The sequence below is a fragment of the Lithobates pipiens genome, unplaced genomic scaffold, assembly GCF_037356315.1.
Source record: "Lithobates pipiens isolate NorthernLeopardFrog02 unplaced genomic scaffold, aLitPip1_a1.2 Scaffold_35, whole genome shotgun sequence".
In the NCBI taxonomy this organism is placed as follows: domain Eukaryota; kingdom Metazoa; phylum Chordata; class Amphibia; order Anura; family Ranidae; genus Lithobates; species Lithobates pipiens.
In genome coordinates this window covers 21,962,482-21,978,494 of record NW_027507811.1, presented here as the reverse complement: position 1 = coordinate 21,978,494, position 16,013 = coordinate 21,962,482, and the positions used below count along the sequence as shown (strand labels likewise).

Below are 16,013 nucleotides of genomic sequence, written 5' to 3'. Positions count from 1 at the left end.
TGTAAGTATCAGCTATTATTTATTATTTTTCTACCTAACCTTATGTGAGATGGTGTGATCTTCCTGCGTGGAATCCCGAGAATTCGGAGGACGGAGACATCTCTCTGGTGGTTTCCCATTACTGGATCTATCTACCTGATGATGGTGGGGGATGGTGTGATCTTCCTGCGTGAAATCCCGGGAATTCGGAGGACGGAGACATCTCTCTGGTGGTTTCCCATTACTGGATCTATCTACCTGATGATGGTGGGGGATGGTGTGATCTTCCTGTGTGGAATCCCGGGAATACGGAGGGCGGGGACATCTCTCTGGTGGGTTCCCATTACTGGATCCATCTGTAGGAAACACACACACTGAATACATTGTTTCTATGTGTTTATCAGATGATGGGGGATCTAGGTGGACCCTCCGTACTGCTCTCTCCTTTACAATAAAGTCTCTTCTTACCCGGTGATGTGTGGGGCGGCTTATTCTCCATCATGGCGTCCTTGCAGAGATCCTTGTGTCTTTTTAAATACTCCCACTCCTACATGGAGAAATAGACAGTGACATCCTGATACCTTATAGGAACCTGACACACACAATGATACAGTCACCATCCAGACACATCCCTTGTCTGTTACTGGATAATGTCCCAGAATTCCCGACACCGCTCACCTCTAATGTCAGCAGATCAATGATCTTGTTGATGACTTCTAGAATCTTGTTCTCATTGTTTCTATTGGGTTTCAGGGAATGAGTTGAAGGCATGGTGATGGTTAGATGGTCATCAGAATTCAAAGGAGGAAAACTCTGCATTGAAAGAGCAACAATAATGTCATGTGACCTCCCAGAATCCTCCTCACCTCTCCGGTCAAGTCTGTGTTTTATTAATAGAGATAAGAGTGATGTCATGTGACCTCCCAGAATCCTCCTCACCTCTCTGGTCAGGTCTGCGTTTTATTAATAGAGATATGAGTGATGTCATGTGACCTCCCAGAATCCTCCTCACCTCTCTGGTCAGGTCTGCGTTTTATTAATAGAGATAAGAGTGATGTCATGTGACCTCCCAGAATCCTCCTCACCTCTCCGGTCAGGTCTGTTTTTTATTAATAGAGATAAAGGTGATGTCGTGTGACCTCCCAGAATCCTCCTCACCTCTCCGGTCAGCAGGTAGATGATCTCCAGGGTGAAGTCCAATATCTTCTCAGCCATGCGACTTAGGTTCTCCTCCATGCTCATTGATGTGATTGTGGGATCCATTTGGGACTCTGACCTCTATGGATAGATAATTATGGTCATTATAACTCATAGACAAGCAGAGATTCATTTTAAACCCTCCGTCCAAAAGTGAGGGAGGATAAGAAATGTGTAATTTTAATAAATACCAAATAGATTCAGCATCCAAAAAAATACTAAGATACCCAAAATTGTAACAGATCAAAAACCTTCACAGCTTATGGCTTCGGAGATAAACCTCAATGAAGACCCTAAAATGAGTCTTCTTTCTCTAGTGTCTGTGTGCCTATACCTTATACATACACACACACACACACACACACACACATATAAAATATATAATATATATATTTCACAATAAGGGGTAAATGGTTCTTCTTTCTGGAATGTGTGTGTGCATGTGTGTTCGGATGTCTTTCAGATTTTTGTTTTAATACTTTATATATTTAAAAAAAAAATATTTTTTTTTATTGTTGTTTAGTTAGTGAGACGTTCTTGATTATGGAGATATTATACCTCTGTACAGATGACTACACTGTATATGGTTCTCTAGGTTTAATTTGTGTACAAATAGGGTTGCTACCTCATCCCTTTAAACCCGAACACATAATAATTACATGGGTTCTGAGGTTAATTGAATGCAGATAAGGCACCAACTGAGTTAATTACCACCTTAATTGGCCGCAGAACCCGTGTAATTAATATGCGTTCGGTTTTAAAGGGATGAGGTGGCAACCCTATGTACAGATCATAATATGATGGATCTATATGTGTGTGTATCTGGTTCTGTTGGAGATAAAAGACGTCACAGTGACTATGGAGGAAGCGAACGGACGTGACGGGGGGGGGGGGGGATTACTGGGTGTAAATATAAAATAATATCTTATTACCTCCTCTGCTGTCAGTTCCGGTAACGTCTCCTCTCTGCTTCCTCCTGACTCATCTCTCACCCGGAACTTCCTTCTTAGTACCCTACATCACTTCCTGTCTGCACCCAACTTAACCTCCTCCCTCTTTGTGGTGTAACGACATATATACGGTGTAATGGCATATTCGGGGAACCATCACAGTTTGCCACGGAAGTGACGTTCCGTCGTCGCCATCATGCTACACCCCACACGCATCCACTGTAAGGATACACTAAGAAGGAAGAAAGCGGACATCTTGTTACACCCACCAGAGTTTTGCATTTTACACGTATTTATAACAGTAAAGTGAGTTTATATAGTGAAATACAGGACTTACAACTCAGTTTGACAACTTAGGTCTTGAATTTTAAAAGCAGCGGCAACCCTGCTCATCTCACAGATTTGCTAATCTGACAGAAGTTCGCTGCTTTTAAAATTCAACATCTAAGCAGTCAGACGAAGTTCTAAGTACTGTATTTCACTATAGAAACTCACTTTACTGTTATAAATATGTCTAAAATGCAAAACTCTGGTGGGTGTAACAACATGTCTGCTTCTTAGTGTATCCTGTGGACGAGTGTGGGGTGTAGCAAGATGGCGGCGACGGAACATCACTTCCATAACAAACTGTGATGGGTCGCGGAATATGTAGTTACAGGGGCATCACTTCATGTGTCTGTACGACGATGCTCTTCCTGTGTCTGTGTTCCTCCATGAATTGTCTTTTTGGTTCACTCAATATTAATATTATACAGGATTTATATAGCGCCAACAGTTTGAGCAGCGCTGTACAACATGGGGGCAGACAGTACAGTTACAACACAATTCAGCACAGGAGGAATCAGAGGGCCCTGCTCGTAGAGCTTACAATATAGGAGGGAGGGTCAAGTGATACAAAAGGTAATATGGGGAATGTGGTGATGGAGAAAATAAAAGTACAGTTGTTAGGTGGGGGCAGGATAGGCTTCTCTGAAGAGGAGGGTTTTCAGGGATCGTCTAAAATTGGACAAAGTCTGGGATTGTCAGACAGATTGGGGTAGGGAGTTCCTTATGTGGGAGAGGCTCGGGAGAAGCGGCATTAGGAGGAGGTGATGAGGGAACTAGAGAGCAGGTGGTCTTCAGAGGAATGAAGAGAACGAGTAGGTTGGCGTTTTGAGACCAGGTTAGTGATGTAGCTGGGTGCTGAGTTGTGGATGGCTTTGTAATATGTTTTCAGTATTTTGAATTTAATTTGTTGGGTAAATGGCAGCCAGTGGAGGGACTGGCAGAGAGGGGAAGCAAACACTGAGTGGTTAGTAAGGTTGATGAGCCTGGCAGCAGCATTCAAGATGGACTGAAGGGCAGATAGCTTATGTAATGGTAAGCCAATGAGGAGGGAGTTGCAGTAGTCGAGGCGAGAGATGACCAGGGAATGAATTAGAAGCTTTTTGGCGTTGTACTGGTATAAATTGATGAAGAAATATACGTTTTTTTACATGTTTTTATTGAATATGTTTTATACCAGAAAGTAAAAATATTGTTTTGTTTTTTTTCAAAATTTCGGTCTCTTTTTGCTTATAGTGCAAAAAATAAAAGCCGCAGAGGTGATCAAATACCATCAAAAGAAAGCTCTAATTGTGGCCAAAAAAAGGACATTTTATTTGTGTACAGCATCACACGACCACGCATTTCTTAGTTAAAATAACATTGTACCATATCGCAAAAAAATGGACTGGAAAAACCTTCCGGGGCTGAAGTGGTTAAATGGGGAGTCCTATCTCTGGTCATTATGTGAATATTATAAGATAACACTACAGTGTTAAAAAAAACTGATCATGTAACCATCTTTAAAAAATGAAGGTAAAAGCACAGAAAATTAGGTATGTTAATTGCTTATTTTTCTTTCCATAAAATGCTGTTTAATCACTTGCAATGTGCCTCTGAGTTTGCTAGAAAATTTGACCACTCCAGGAAGAGTGGATTCCCTGGCGCATTCCTGCTTGGACGTCATAGCCCCCTCCTCTTCTGGGAGTGTCTAATTACGCTTTATGCTGGCCCATCTATTGGGGGCCATCATATGCAATGTGTGCTTCATATCAAGGCTTCCAGAGATAAATACATTCCAGAGATAAATTAATCATTCTATCCCTTTACAAAGTAGAGATGTGCATGACTGAAAAATTTGTCTAGTTTCATTTTGGATTCCTTCATTAAGCTAAACATTTCCTTCTGTCCTATTCGTTATGTTAGAATGATTCTTTTTCAGAAATCGCCTCGTATATTTGTTGTTCCAAATCATTTTGTATTTTGGAAATTATTTCGGAAGATGGGCTATAATTTAACATATTAATTTGCTATTTCAGGAGATTACTTATGGACTCTGTTTGGGTTGGATGGAGGTGGATCCATCAGACTCTCCAAATTATAACATAATGAATGGAACAAAATAAATTTCGGATGAATTCATTATGTTATGATTTGGAGATTCTGATGGATCCGCCTTCAATCAACCCAACCACAATAAGTAGGAATCATATATATTATATGCCTTACTGTATTTATTGCACTATATGTTTCCATTTCATATGTAGTGCATTTTTTTATAATGATGAAAAATGTTAATGCAACATAAAACACATGGATTGTTTTGTTAGAATTTATTTTGGATTCATTGAAATTCGTTACTATTGTGATTCAGAGATTCGGATACATCATTAAAATTTCGTCCAAATTTTTTATCAAAAGAAACTTACATGTCTATTACAAAGCACTGGTAACCCTCACCTTTTGACAATGCAATTCAGTTTTGGTCATCAATCTTCTGGAACAGCCCTTCTCAACCTTTTCAACAAATGGGAACCCTTGAAGTAACCATCTAGGTCTCAGGGAAACCTGGCTAAAAATAACTACCGTATTTATCGGCGTATAACACACACTTTTTTCCCCTTAAAATCAGGGGAAATCGCGGGTACGTGTTATACACCGATGCTCCGCGATTTCAGCACAATTTTTTGGGCTCTGGGCAGCTGAAAGCCTCCCAGAGCCCTTCTCGCGGCTTTCGGACGCTCTCGGAACTTCTCGCGGCTTTCGGCCGCTCTCTGACCTTCTCGGCGGCTTTCGGCCGCTCTTGGACCTTCCGAGAGCGGCCGAAAGCTGCCGAGGTCCGAGAGCGGCCGAAAGCCGCCGAGAAGATACGAGAGCGGCCGAAAGCCGCCGAGAAGATACGAGAGCGGTTGAAAGCCGCCGAGAAGTTCCGAGAGTGGCTGAAAGGCGCCGAGAAGTTCAGAGAGCGGCCGAAAGCCGCCAAAAAGGTCCGAGAGCAGCCGAAAGCCGCCAAGAACTTCCGGGTGCCGCCGAGATACACGGGACATCTCGGCGGCGCCATTTTTAAAAACATAAGCGGACAATGCACTAAGACGGACAAGCTGCATGACAAGGCTGCAATGAGGACAGGCTGCATGACAAGGCTGCAATGAGGACAGGCTGCATGACAAGGCTGCAAATGACGCTGACGAGGCTTCAGATGGACACTGATAATGCTGCATTGATGGGCATTTAAATGTAAGTTTTTTTTTCCTTAAATTTCCCTCCTAAAAGTTTTTTCCACAAAATTCCCTCCTAAACTTGGGGTGCGTGTTATACGCCGATAAATACGGTATCTACAATTTATGATGCATTATGATACATTAGTGTGATGGTAAGTGGTAAACCTGCTGCTTACGCTTGTGGTCATTGGGAATACCCCCTAAGTGCCATCAATATGGGTTAAAAACATGGTAAAGAAGTTCCTCCCCCTCCTCCCAACCCTGGGGAAACATGTAAAGCTTATGTAGCTAGGGTTTGTGGTACGGATTGTGAGTTCATAGCCCCCTGGGTATCAGATTTATCAGGGTGGACTGAAGCTATGCATAGTTGGATGGTGATGATAAGTTCCATATGGATATGGTAAAAAGATTATGTTTAGGAGATAAAAAGGTGTTTCCCTTGTAATCTGGGGGCCCACAATGGGACATGACTTTATGAGACAGGGAGGGGAGAACTGGTTAAAATATGCCCCGTATTGGTTTCAGACGGATAATAAGAAACAAAAGAAAACCAACAAATGTTTACATTAGGAGGTTATGGGAGAAAGCACAAGGAAGAGGCAGATAAAGAGACCAGACCCAACTGCCCCTCCACTTCCATTTAGCCTTCCACCATACACAAACAATCTATCCCAGTCTCACAAAAGAAGATATAGATCTGTTAGCTGGTCATCATGATGTCAGCCAGAGACGAGCTCCAGCCCCAGCTCCCGTTCAGCAGCAACAACAACAGCAACAACAAGTTCTGCAAGTACAGCAGCAACAGGAAGATAGGTCAGAAAGTCCCATAGTGACTCTGCATGTCCAAGGAAAGTTAACCCCTTTCCTGCTCGATTCAGGAGCTACTCATAGTAGCCTCATAGTACCCTCAGAGCCTTCAATGGGAATTAATGGGATACTCAAAACTTTGAAAACCCCTCCCCTCTCAGTAGTAAATGTAGCATGCGGATCAGTGTTTTTGCACAACAGTTTCAGGATAATACCAAACTGCCATGTCAACCTTTTGGGGGGAGACTTACTAGGTAAGTTGGGGATTAGAATGGAGATAACCACTCAGGGAGGTGTAAATGCTCATTCTAAAAAGATCCCCATATGGCCCATAATGTTGAATACTTGTCAGGAACCATGAAATAGACTGAGACAGAAGTACAATCAAATCACACTTGTTTATTAATAATAAAAATAAAAAGGTAAATAGAAAAAAGCATAGTCAAGCATAGCCAGAGTCCAGTAGCCAGATCGGGTAGTCAGCCAGTCCAAAGTTCATAAACCAGATCGGGTAATCAGCCAGTCCAGAAGTCAGGGATCCAAGGAAAGCAGGATAAGAAGCCAGGAGGGATGTCAGCAAGCCAGTCTTGAAACAAACAGCAGGAGATGGTTCCTTGTGATGTGACCAACGTGAAGGCAATGGAGAAATGAGCTGGAAGGCTTTAAATAGGCAGGTCAGACGAGCATCATCGGGAACAGCTGGTAACTGTGGATAGAAAAGAGAGCTGGCAATTAGCCGACAGCTGAGCGGCCGGCCCAGAGGAGGAAGGGCTAAGCCAGCCCTGACAGTACCCCCCCCCTCAATGACCCCTCTCCCTCAGAGGGCCACCGGGCTTGAGGGGAAACAGTCTATGGAACTCGCGGAGGAGGACAGGGGCATGTACATCAGAGGATGAAACCCAGGAGCGTTCCTCTGGACCGTACCCCTTCCAATGCACCTGGTACTGTATGCGCCCACGGAACCTACGGGAGTCAACAATGGATTGTACCTCATACCTCCTTTCTTTTTTCGATGCTGAAAGGTTGATTCACGCCTTTGTCTCCTCCAGGCTGGATTATTGCAACGCACTTCTCATTGGGATTCCGAGAAAGAGCATGCAGAGGTTGCAATATGTTCAAAACTCTGCAGCGAGGATCCTAATGAGAGTGCGGAAGCATGAGCATATCACTCCAATTTTAAAATCTCTTCATTGGCTGCCGGTCTCTACAAGGATTGAGTATAAGGTCTCTCTTCTTGTCCATCAATGCATACATGGACAAGCTCCACCTTATCTTAAGGAACTTCTTAGATTGCAAAATCTACCGCGTTCCCTTCGCTCAACTAATTTGAATTGTTTAGAGGTTCCAAAAACTAGGTTGAAAACCATGGGAGATAGGGCCTTTTGTGCTGCTGCCCCACGTCTGTGGAATGCTTTGCCTGATAGTCTGAGGGTTTCTCAGTCTACTGAAAATTTTAAAAAGGGGTTGAAGACTTTTCTTTTTAGCAAATGTTTTGTAAATTAAGCGGTTTGTTTGTTTTTATTGTAATTATGTAGCACTTTGAGGTCTTTTGATGGAAAGTGCATTATAAATAAAATGTATTATTATTATACTCCTCATGGTTCTCAACCTGAATAGGGTGAGGACGTGGCACCGAGAGGGTAAATCGGTTACAGACCAACGGTTTCAATAAGGAGACATGAAAAACATTTGAGATGCGCATACTAGGAGGAAGTTCCAACGCGTAAGCTACTGGGTTAATCCTGCGAAGGATACAGAAAGGCCCAATAAACCGAGGTGCAAACTTCAGTGAGGGAACACGAAGCCGGAGGTTGCTCGATGACAGCCAGACCCTATCCCCAACCTGGTAGGAAGGCGCAGGCTGGCGTCTGCGGTCAGCATGGAGTCTGTACCTATCATTAGCATGACGCAAAGCCTCCTGGACTTGTACCCAAGTGGAACGAAGATCACGGAGATGCTCCTCTAATGCAGGAATACTCTGCAGAACAAACGAGTCAGGCAACACGGAAGGCTGGAAACCATAATTCGCCATAAATGGAGACAATCGGGAGGCAGAATTCAAGGCACTGTTGTGAGCAAACTCTGCCCAAGGTAATAGGTCAGACCAGTTGTTATGATGGTCAGAAACATAGCAACGTAGGAATTGCTCCAAGGACTGATTGGCTCGTTCTGCAGCCCCATTGGACTGCGGGTGATACGCAGAAGAGAATGCAAGCTGGATTCCCAACTGTGCACAAAAGGCTCACCAGAACCGGGAGACAAACTGACTGCCCCTGTCCGAGACAATCACCTTGGGTAGCCCATGTAAGCGAAAGATCTCCCGAGCAAAAATGGAAGCCAGTTCCTTAGAGGTGGGCAACTTCTTAAGTGGAATACAATGACACATCTTTGAGAACCGGTCAACCACCATAAGGATAACAGTGTTGCCTTGGGAGTTGGGCAATTCCACAATGAAATTCATAGACAGGTGAGTCCAGGGCCTCTCTCCACTGGGTATGGGTTGTAGGAGGCCCACTGGAAGGTGTCGTGGAGTCTTACTCTGAGCACACACGGGACAGGCAGCTACGAAAGCAGTAACATCAGCCCGTAGACTAGGTCACCAGAATTGTTGGGAGATGGCCCAAATGAGTTGATTCTTCCCAGGATGGCCAGCTGCCTTGGGAGAATGATAAGTCTGGAGCACTGCAGTACGGAGACTCTCTGGGACAAAGCAGGGGTCACAAGGTTTATCAGGAGGAGCATGGACCTGAGCAGCAATAATTTTTTCACCCAAAGGAGAAGTAAGACTGGTGCAAACCGTAGCTAAGATACGATCAGGAGGAATCATAGGAACCGGAACCGACTCCGACTTGGAAGTGGAGGAAAACTGTCGTGACAAGGCATCAGCCCCTACATTCTTAGTATCGGGTAAGAATGAGACAATGTAATTAAAGCTCGACAAGAAAAGAGCCCATCGCGCCCTTCTGGGAGAGAGTCGCTTAGCCTCAGACAAGAATGTAAGATTCTTATGGTCAGTAAGAATAAGAACGGGCACAGTGGTACCTTCAAGGAGATATCTCCATTCTTTCAGGGCTAAAATTTATCGCCAACAGCTCTCTGTCACCAATCTCATAATTGCACTCAGCAGGTGACAATTTATTGGAAAAGTAGCCACACGGATGCATAGCACTCTCAGAGTTAGGAAGTTGAGACAGAAGGGCGCCAACTCCAGTCTCAGAAGCATCAACTTCTAGGATAAAGGGCAACGTAGGATCAGGATGTGCCAACACAGGAGCAGAAACAAAGGCAGCCTTGAGAGTCTCAAAGGCCTTAATGGACTCCGGAGACCAACTCTGTGGGTTACCGTCCTTTATGGTCATATCAGTCAGAGGCTTGACCAGAGACGAGAATTTACGAATAAACTTCCGATAGTAGTTGGCAAAGCCCAGGAAACGCTGCAGAGGACGTAAACCCACGGGTCAAGGTCACTGTAGGACTGCCGAAAGTTTCTCTGGGTCCATTGAAAAACCAGCAGTGGAAATGACATAGCCCAGGAATATAACCTGTTCACGATGGAACTCGCACTTCTCCAGTTTACAATAGAGATCGTTCTCTCTAAAGCCGCGTACACACGGGCGGACTGTCTGGCCAACTTAGTCCGTCAGACAATCCGACGGACAGTCCGTCATACTTTCGAATGAACGGACTTGACCACACACACCACTTTTTGAGCGGACTAATATGGCGTACTAAGTCCGCCATACTATCCGCCCTACTTTTGAAATGAACGGACTCGCCCACACACGCGGAGGAAAGTCCGCTCATTTCGAGAGCGTCTCCAGGTAGGCGGGGCCCGCGAAGGAGACGTCGCTGACCCCGCCGCCTGGTATGGACTTAAAGGGGAACCCCAACGCCGAAAAAAATCGGCGTGGGGGTCCCCCCAAGTCCACAACAGACCCTTGTCCGAGCACGCTACCCGGCCGGCCAGAAAAGGGGGGCGAGCGAGCGCCCCCCCCTCCTAAACTGTACCAGAAGAAGAACGGAAGGCGGCGGCGACAGAAGACCGGGCCACCGCCTGTAAAAGAGCTATAAGAAGGCGCGGTGGCCCGGCAGAAGAACCGAAGAGGGGGACAAGACCCCCGAAGTCGGGAGAAGAGGCCGGCGGTGAGGAAGAAAGCCAGACTCCTCCGCTAGCAAAAGAGCTACAAGAAGATAGCGGAGGAGTCCGGCGAGAAGACCCCCGAAGACGGAAGACCCCCGGAGCTGTGCAATAAAGTATTTTATCTCGTGTGTTGTGTTTTTTTTGGTACTTTTATTTTACAGGTGAATGGGTAGGGGTACATTGTACCCCATACTCATTCACATAGGGTGGGGGGCCGGTATCCGGGGGCCCCCTTATTAAAGGGGGCTCCCGGATTCCGATAAGCCCCCCGCCCGCAGACCCCGACAACCAACGGCCAGGGTTGTCGGGAAGAGGCCCTTGTCCTCATCAACATGGGGACAAGGTGCTTTGGGGTGGGGGGGCCGCGCGGCCCCCCCTTCCCAAAGGCACCCCCCCATGTTGAGGGCACGCGGCCTGGTACGGCTCAGGAGAGGGGCGCTCGCTCGCCCCCCTTTCCTGGCCGGCCGGGTAGCGTGCTCGGACAAGGGTCTGTTGTGGACTTGGGGGGGACCCCCACACCGATTTTTTTCGGCGTTGGTGTTCCCCTTTAAGTCCATACCAGGCGGCGGGGCCAGCGACGTCTCCTTCGCGGGCCCCGCCTACCTGGATACCCGCTTGAAATGAGCGGACTTTTCTCCGGGCGGGAAAAGTCCGCTCATTTCAAAAGTACGGCGGACTGGCATACACACGGGCGGATTGTCCGCCGAAATGCGAGTACGACGGACAGTATTTCGAACATTCCGACACGGGCGGACTGTATGGCCTACTTACATGCTTATAAAGCTATCAATTCTGAATAAAGATTTCAGACCTGCTTTGAACACCGAAAGCTGCCTGTTGCGTGTGTGTCAAATTGGGTCTCCCGGTGGGCTACCGAGAAACAAAGGGTGGTCGGCTGTCCGGTAATCCATCCTTTCAGATGTAAATGGCAAAAATCACTGTGAGAATGGGGGAACTGACCACATGACACTGACCCTTGTAGGCCACTTATGAAGATGACCTCTGTATCACTGATGTAGATGACTGTGAAATTGATGCGATTCAGTTCGCTTTGAGCGCTATACAAATTATTCATTCATTCAAATTAAGGAGCCCAGCACTGTGACCAGGAGGAGGATTGTCAGGACCTGGTTCACCTGCTGGAGCCACTGTGCTTCCCAGAGAAGAAAGTTGTAGTTCCAGTATCTACCAGCGAGTATCTCCCAGAAGTTTCTAGCAATCAGTCTCCACCTGAAGCTGGTTGTTGGGAAAGTATTTAGTCTCTCCACTGCTAGTACACTTTGCATCAGTGGGGTTGATTTACCAAAGCTGGAGAGTGCAAAATCTGGTACAGCTCTACATAGAAACCAATTTGAGCAATCTGAAGTTAGAGGCTGATTGGCTACCATGCACAGCTGCACCACATTTTACACTCTCTGATTTAAGTAAATAAAAGCCAGTGTTTTGCTTTGTTGTGCCAAGTCAGATGCTGCTGGTCATTTATCCTGCTCCTGATCTTGCTCTCGACCTGCATCCTGTACCCTGCTGCCTTATATCTGCTCCCCTTGTTCCTTGTTCCTGATCCCAGTCCTGGTTCCCCCCTTCCTTGCATATCTGGTATTCCCAGTAACCTGTGTTCCTCATCTTGTATATATTGTATTATAGTTAGGCGGTTAGATATTTTATCATTCAGTTAATAGTTCACCTATATCTGTATGGTAGGTGTTTGGATGCCTTTTGTTTTACTATTAATATACCAGTATTTACTTTATTATATATATGGTTTGGTATCCGATTCCTGTGTAGCCACAAAGATCTGGCCATCTCTGCTGCTAATTCCTGACATGGATAATCGAGATGTCAATGATGGGAATACTCCATGTGGCATTTGTAGTGGCTCTATAAATCCATAGAATATTAGCTGACACATGTGTGGACCTTCTGGACTCTCCAAATCATTAATAAAACACCAGTTGATGACTTTCTATGAACACACATTCTCATTCCAATCAATTATCTAAGAATAATAGTCATTTAAGAAAAAACTGAACTCAGATAAGACTACTGTAAAGTTTAGAAATAGAAACACAATATAACCAGCCATTAATCTACGTCAAGGCTTGTATATTTAATATATTAAATTATATCAAATCTATTAAAAAAATAATCTATTGTCCAGATCAAAGACAGGTTATCTTCCTCTGTGAAGTTGTCATGGTCAGGGGGGCCAGGCTCGTAAACCAGTAACTATAGCAGTAGAGCGGATCCCACCAACCAGCTGGATAAGTACATAAGCAGGTCACACTAGTGGATGATACGGACTCACCCAAGGTCTAGGCACTAACCAGTATTCACCATAGCTCCTGATGGTGGAAATGGGTTTTCTGCATGTTAGTATCAGGTTGTGGTCCTCAGGATCACCCCATCAGGAGGTGAGAAAGCCAGGGGGCCAGTTGCAGATATAGCAAGTAGGGATTAGGCATAAATGTAGTCAGTAAACAAGCCAAAAGGTTGGTAACAAGTAGTTTCAGGTTGGGATCAAATGGAAGTGTAGTCAAGGAACAAGCCAGAGGTCAGTAACAAGGGGTTGCAGGTTGGGATCAAGCGGAAGTGTAGGCGAGGAACAAGTCAAAGGTCGGTAAAGAATGGTTGCAGTTTGGGATCAAGTGGAAGTGTAGTCAAGAAACAAGCAAAGGTCTGTAACAAGTTTTTGCAAGTTGGGATCAAGTGGAAGTGTAGTCGAGAAGCAAGCCAAAAGGTTGATAAGGAATTGTTGCAGGTAGGGATCAAGCAGAAGCATAGTCAAGGAACAAGCCAAAGGGTTGTGACAAAGCAGTGTTAGTTGGAACAATCATTAATTTACGACTGGACTACGCAAACTCGCTTTACATAGGATTACCACAATATCAACTTGCGCGATTACAACTGATCCAAAACACGGCGGCAAGGCTGATAACAGGAAAAAAAACCTGGGAATCCATTTCTCCTTCACTGAGGAGCTTACATTGGCTAACCGTAAAAAAATCGGATCACGTTCAAGACCCTTTGCCTCACCCACAAATGCGTGCATAGAGAAGCTCCGCAATACCTAATGGAGAAAATAAATCATTACACACCAAACCGCAGTCTTCGATCAGCCAACAAAAACCTCCTCCTCGTGCCCAAAGCCCGGTATAAATCCAAGGGGGATCGGAGATTCGCTGTCCAAGGGCCTCGGCTATGGAATGCTCTACCAATCAACATCCGCCTGGAAGAAAATCACCTGGCTTTTAGGAAAAAACTCAAGACCTTCCTCTTTTAGCAGATGATCAAAGCTCGCCACAGCGCCTAGAGGCGATTCAGTTCGCATTGTGCGCTATATAAGTATTTCATTCATTCAAGTGGTTGCAGATTGGGATCAAGCAGAAGTGTAGTTGAGGAACAAGCCAAGGGTCAATAATGAATAGTTGCAGGTTAGGATCAAGCATAAGTTTAGTCAAAGAACAAGCCAAACGGTCGATAAGGAATTGTTGCGGGTTTGGATCAAGTGGAAGCGCAGTCAAGGAACAAGCCAAGGGTCGGTAATGAGTGGTTGCAGGTTGAAATCAAGTAGAAGTGTAGTCAAGAAACAAGCCAAAGGTCAAGGACAAGTGGTTGCAGGTAGGGATCAAGCAGAAGTGTAGTCAAGGAACAAGACAAAAGGTTGATGAGGAATTGTTGCAGGTTTGAATCAAGTGGAAGCGCAGTCAAGAAACAAGCCAAGGGTGAGTAACAAGTGGATGCAGGTTCAGATCAAGCAGAAGCATAGTCAAGGAACAAGCCAAAGGTTGATAAGGAATGGTTGCAGGTTGAGATCAAGTGCAAGTGTAGTCAAGGAACAAGCCAAAGGTCGGTAAAAAGTAGTTGCAGGTTGGGATAAAGTGGAAATGTAGTCAAGGAAAAAGCCAAACGTCGCTAGTGGAGATAAGTATAGCTGCAGGTATGTGTAGTGCCGGCTCCTGAAGAGCACGTGCTATGTGTTTTTTCAATTTAATATTCCTAAAATCACACTTGGGTTTTAGGGTCGATTATGCCAAATTATGATTTCAGTACCAGTCTAGCTGAATTGCACTGGGTTCTCCTTGACTACAGGTGTCGCTGGCAAGTGTGAGAATGCAGTTTAGCTAGACGTATTGAGTGCCATTCTCTCGGAACCAGTCCAGTGGGTGTGTCATCCTGCTGTGCATGCTGGGAAAGGGTATTTAAGGTACTGAGAGCATGTGCTTCTGGGTTCCGGTCCAGAAGATCTTTCTGTCTGTTTGGTCCTGTTCCTCCTGATCAGCCCCCATGGCCCTCATGGCCTGGGGTGCGGATCCACCCAATTTCGAGTCTCGGGGCTGGATAGCCCGAGGCAAAGTAACTGAGAGGAGGATTCAAAATTGGTCCGGTGCTGTCTTGTGTGTGGAGAAGCCCAGCAACTGGAGAAGCACCCAGGAGAGGATTCTTCGGGAGAAGGCCATGCATAAGGCTAGCTTCTCAGAAGGAGCCTGGAGGCTTAGTTGAAGGACACTAAAAGGATCTACACTCATAAGGTATCGCCAGACCGGTTGCGAGATACTGGTACCGTATGATAGCTCTCTAAAATTTACTTACGTCCCTCAGTTACATTCAAGTCTGTGGCAGAGACTTTGCTTTACTTAAACACTATCGGCTGCTAGGCCTAGTGAGAGGAGGTCTATCCGGTGGCTGCGAGAATCCAGTTGTGAACGGTGATACTCTGGATTTCTATAGTGAGAGACTTTCTATCTTTTGCAGTTCCAAGAGTACCTGAACTTCTTACCTAAACCCTCTACCCTTCATTGAGAGACTGTTTGTCTATCTGTTCAAATAAATATCCCAAAAAGTGGATCCAGTGTCAGTTTCTACAATTCTTTGGGCCATCTACCTTGGGAAACCCCTAGACGCACACAAGGTCAAGAAGGTGGCGGTAAGCCCAATAAAACCAGCAGCTCCTTTGGGGGTTAGTGCTACATACGCAAAAGAAGCAAAACATTGTCAGGAAAGAGCACAATAATCTGGCAAACATGAAGTGTAAAGGCATGGCTTAAATAGGAAGTTCACGGGAGGAGCAAGGAGTTCAAGTTTCACCAGGCACAAGGCAAGATTATCGAAAGAATCAGACAGTATTGTGTCCAGCATCTCAGGTGTCTCAACAAGAAGAGCTACTGCCAGATGTAGAAGAGGTCATGGGTTCAGATCCCAGTCCTGACAAAAGTTGAACAAAGAGCAATGCCGAGTAGCAACCAACTGAAAAGTGTTCCTTGGATGAGATGTTAGAATTGCTTGCCTACATCTTGGGACGTAAAAGACATCATCGTTGACCATTGCCATTTCCACTTTGCGACTCCATTAGGTCTTTTTAGGTCCTTGGGCATGATATCAAACCAACAAATTAGATGTAAAATTAAGAGTTTAGAT

General features: G+C 45.3%; 1 protein-coding gene across 13 annotated transcripts in view; it reads right to left on the bottom strand.

The window, feature by feature from the left end:
- Positions 1-16,013, bottom strand: part of LOC143956163 (uncharacterized) — a 309,704-nt gene that overhangs the window by 259,036 nt on the left and 34,655 nt on the right. For 3 of the 13 annotated variants that reach the window (XM_077466272.1, XM_077466273.1, XM_077466274.1), the window contains exons 1-5: positions 2,109-2,246; positions 1,138-1,257; positions 658-792; positions 448-526; positions 40-335 (exon numbers count right to left, since the gene is read on the bottom strand). The exons of 8 other annotated variants lie outside the window; for them this stretch is intronic. In XM_077466272.1, coding sequence (XP_077322398.1) covers positions 40-335; positions 448-526; positions 658-792; positions 1,138-1,242 — 615 coding nt within the window. In that variant the 5' untranslated portion in view covers positions 1,243-1,257; positions 2,109-2,246. Of the gene's footprint in view, positions 1-39; positions 336-447; positions 527-657; positions 793-1,137; positions 1,258-2,108; positions 2,247-16,013 lie in introns of those variants that run through there. 2 more of the 13 variants (XM_077466271.1, XM_077466278.1) reach the window with 2 other exon arrangements.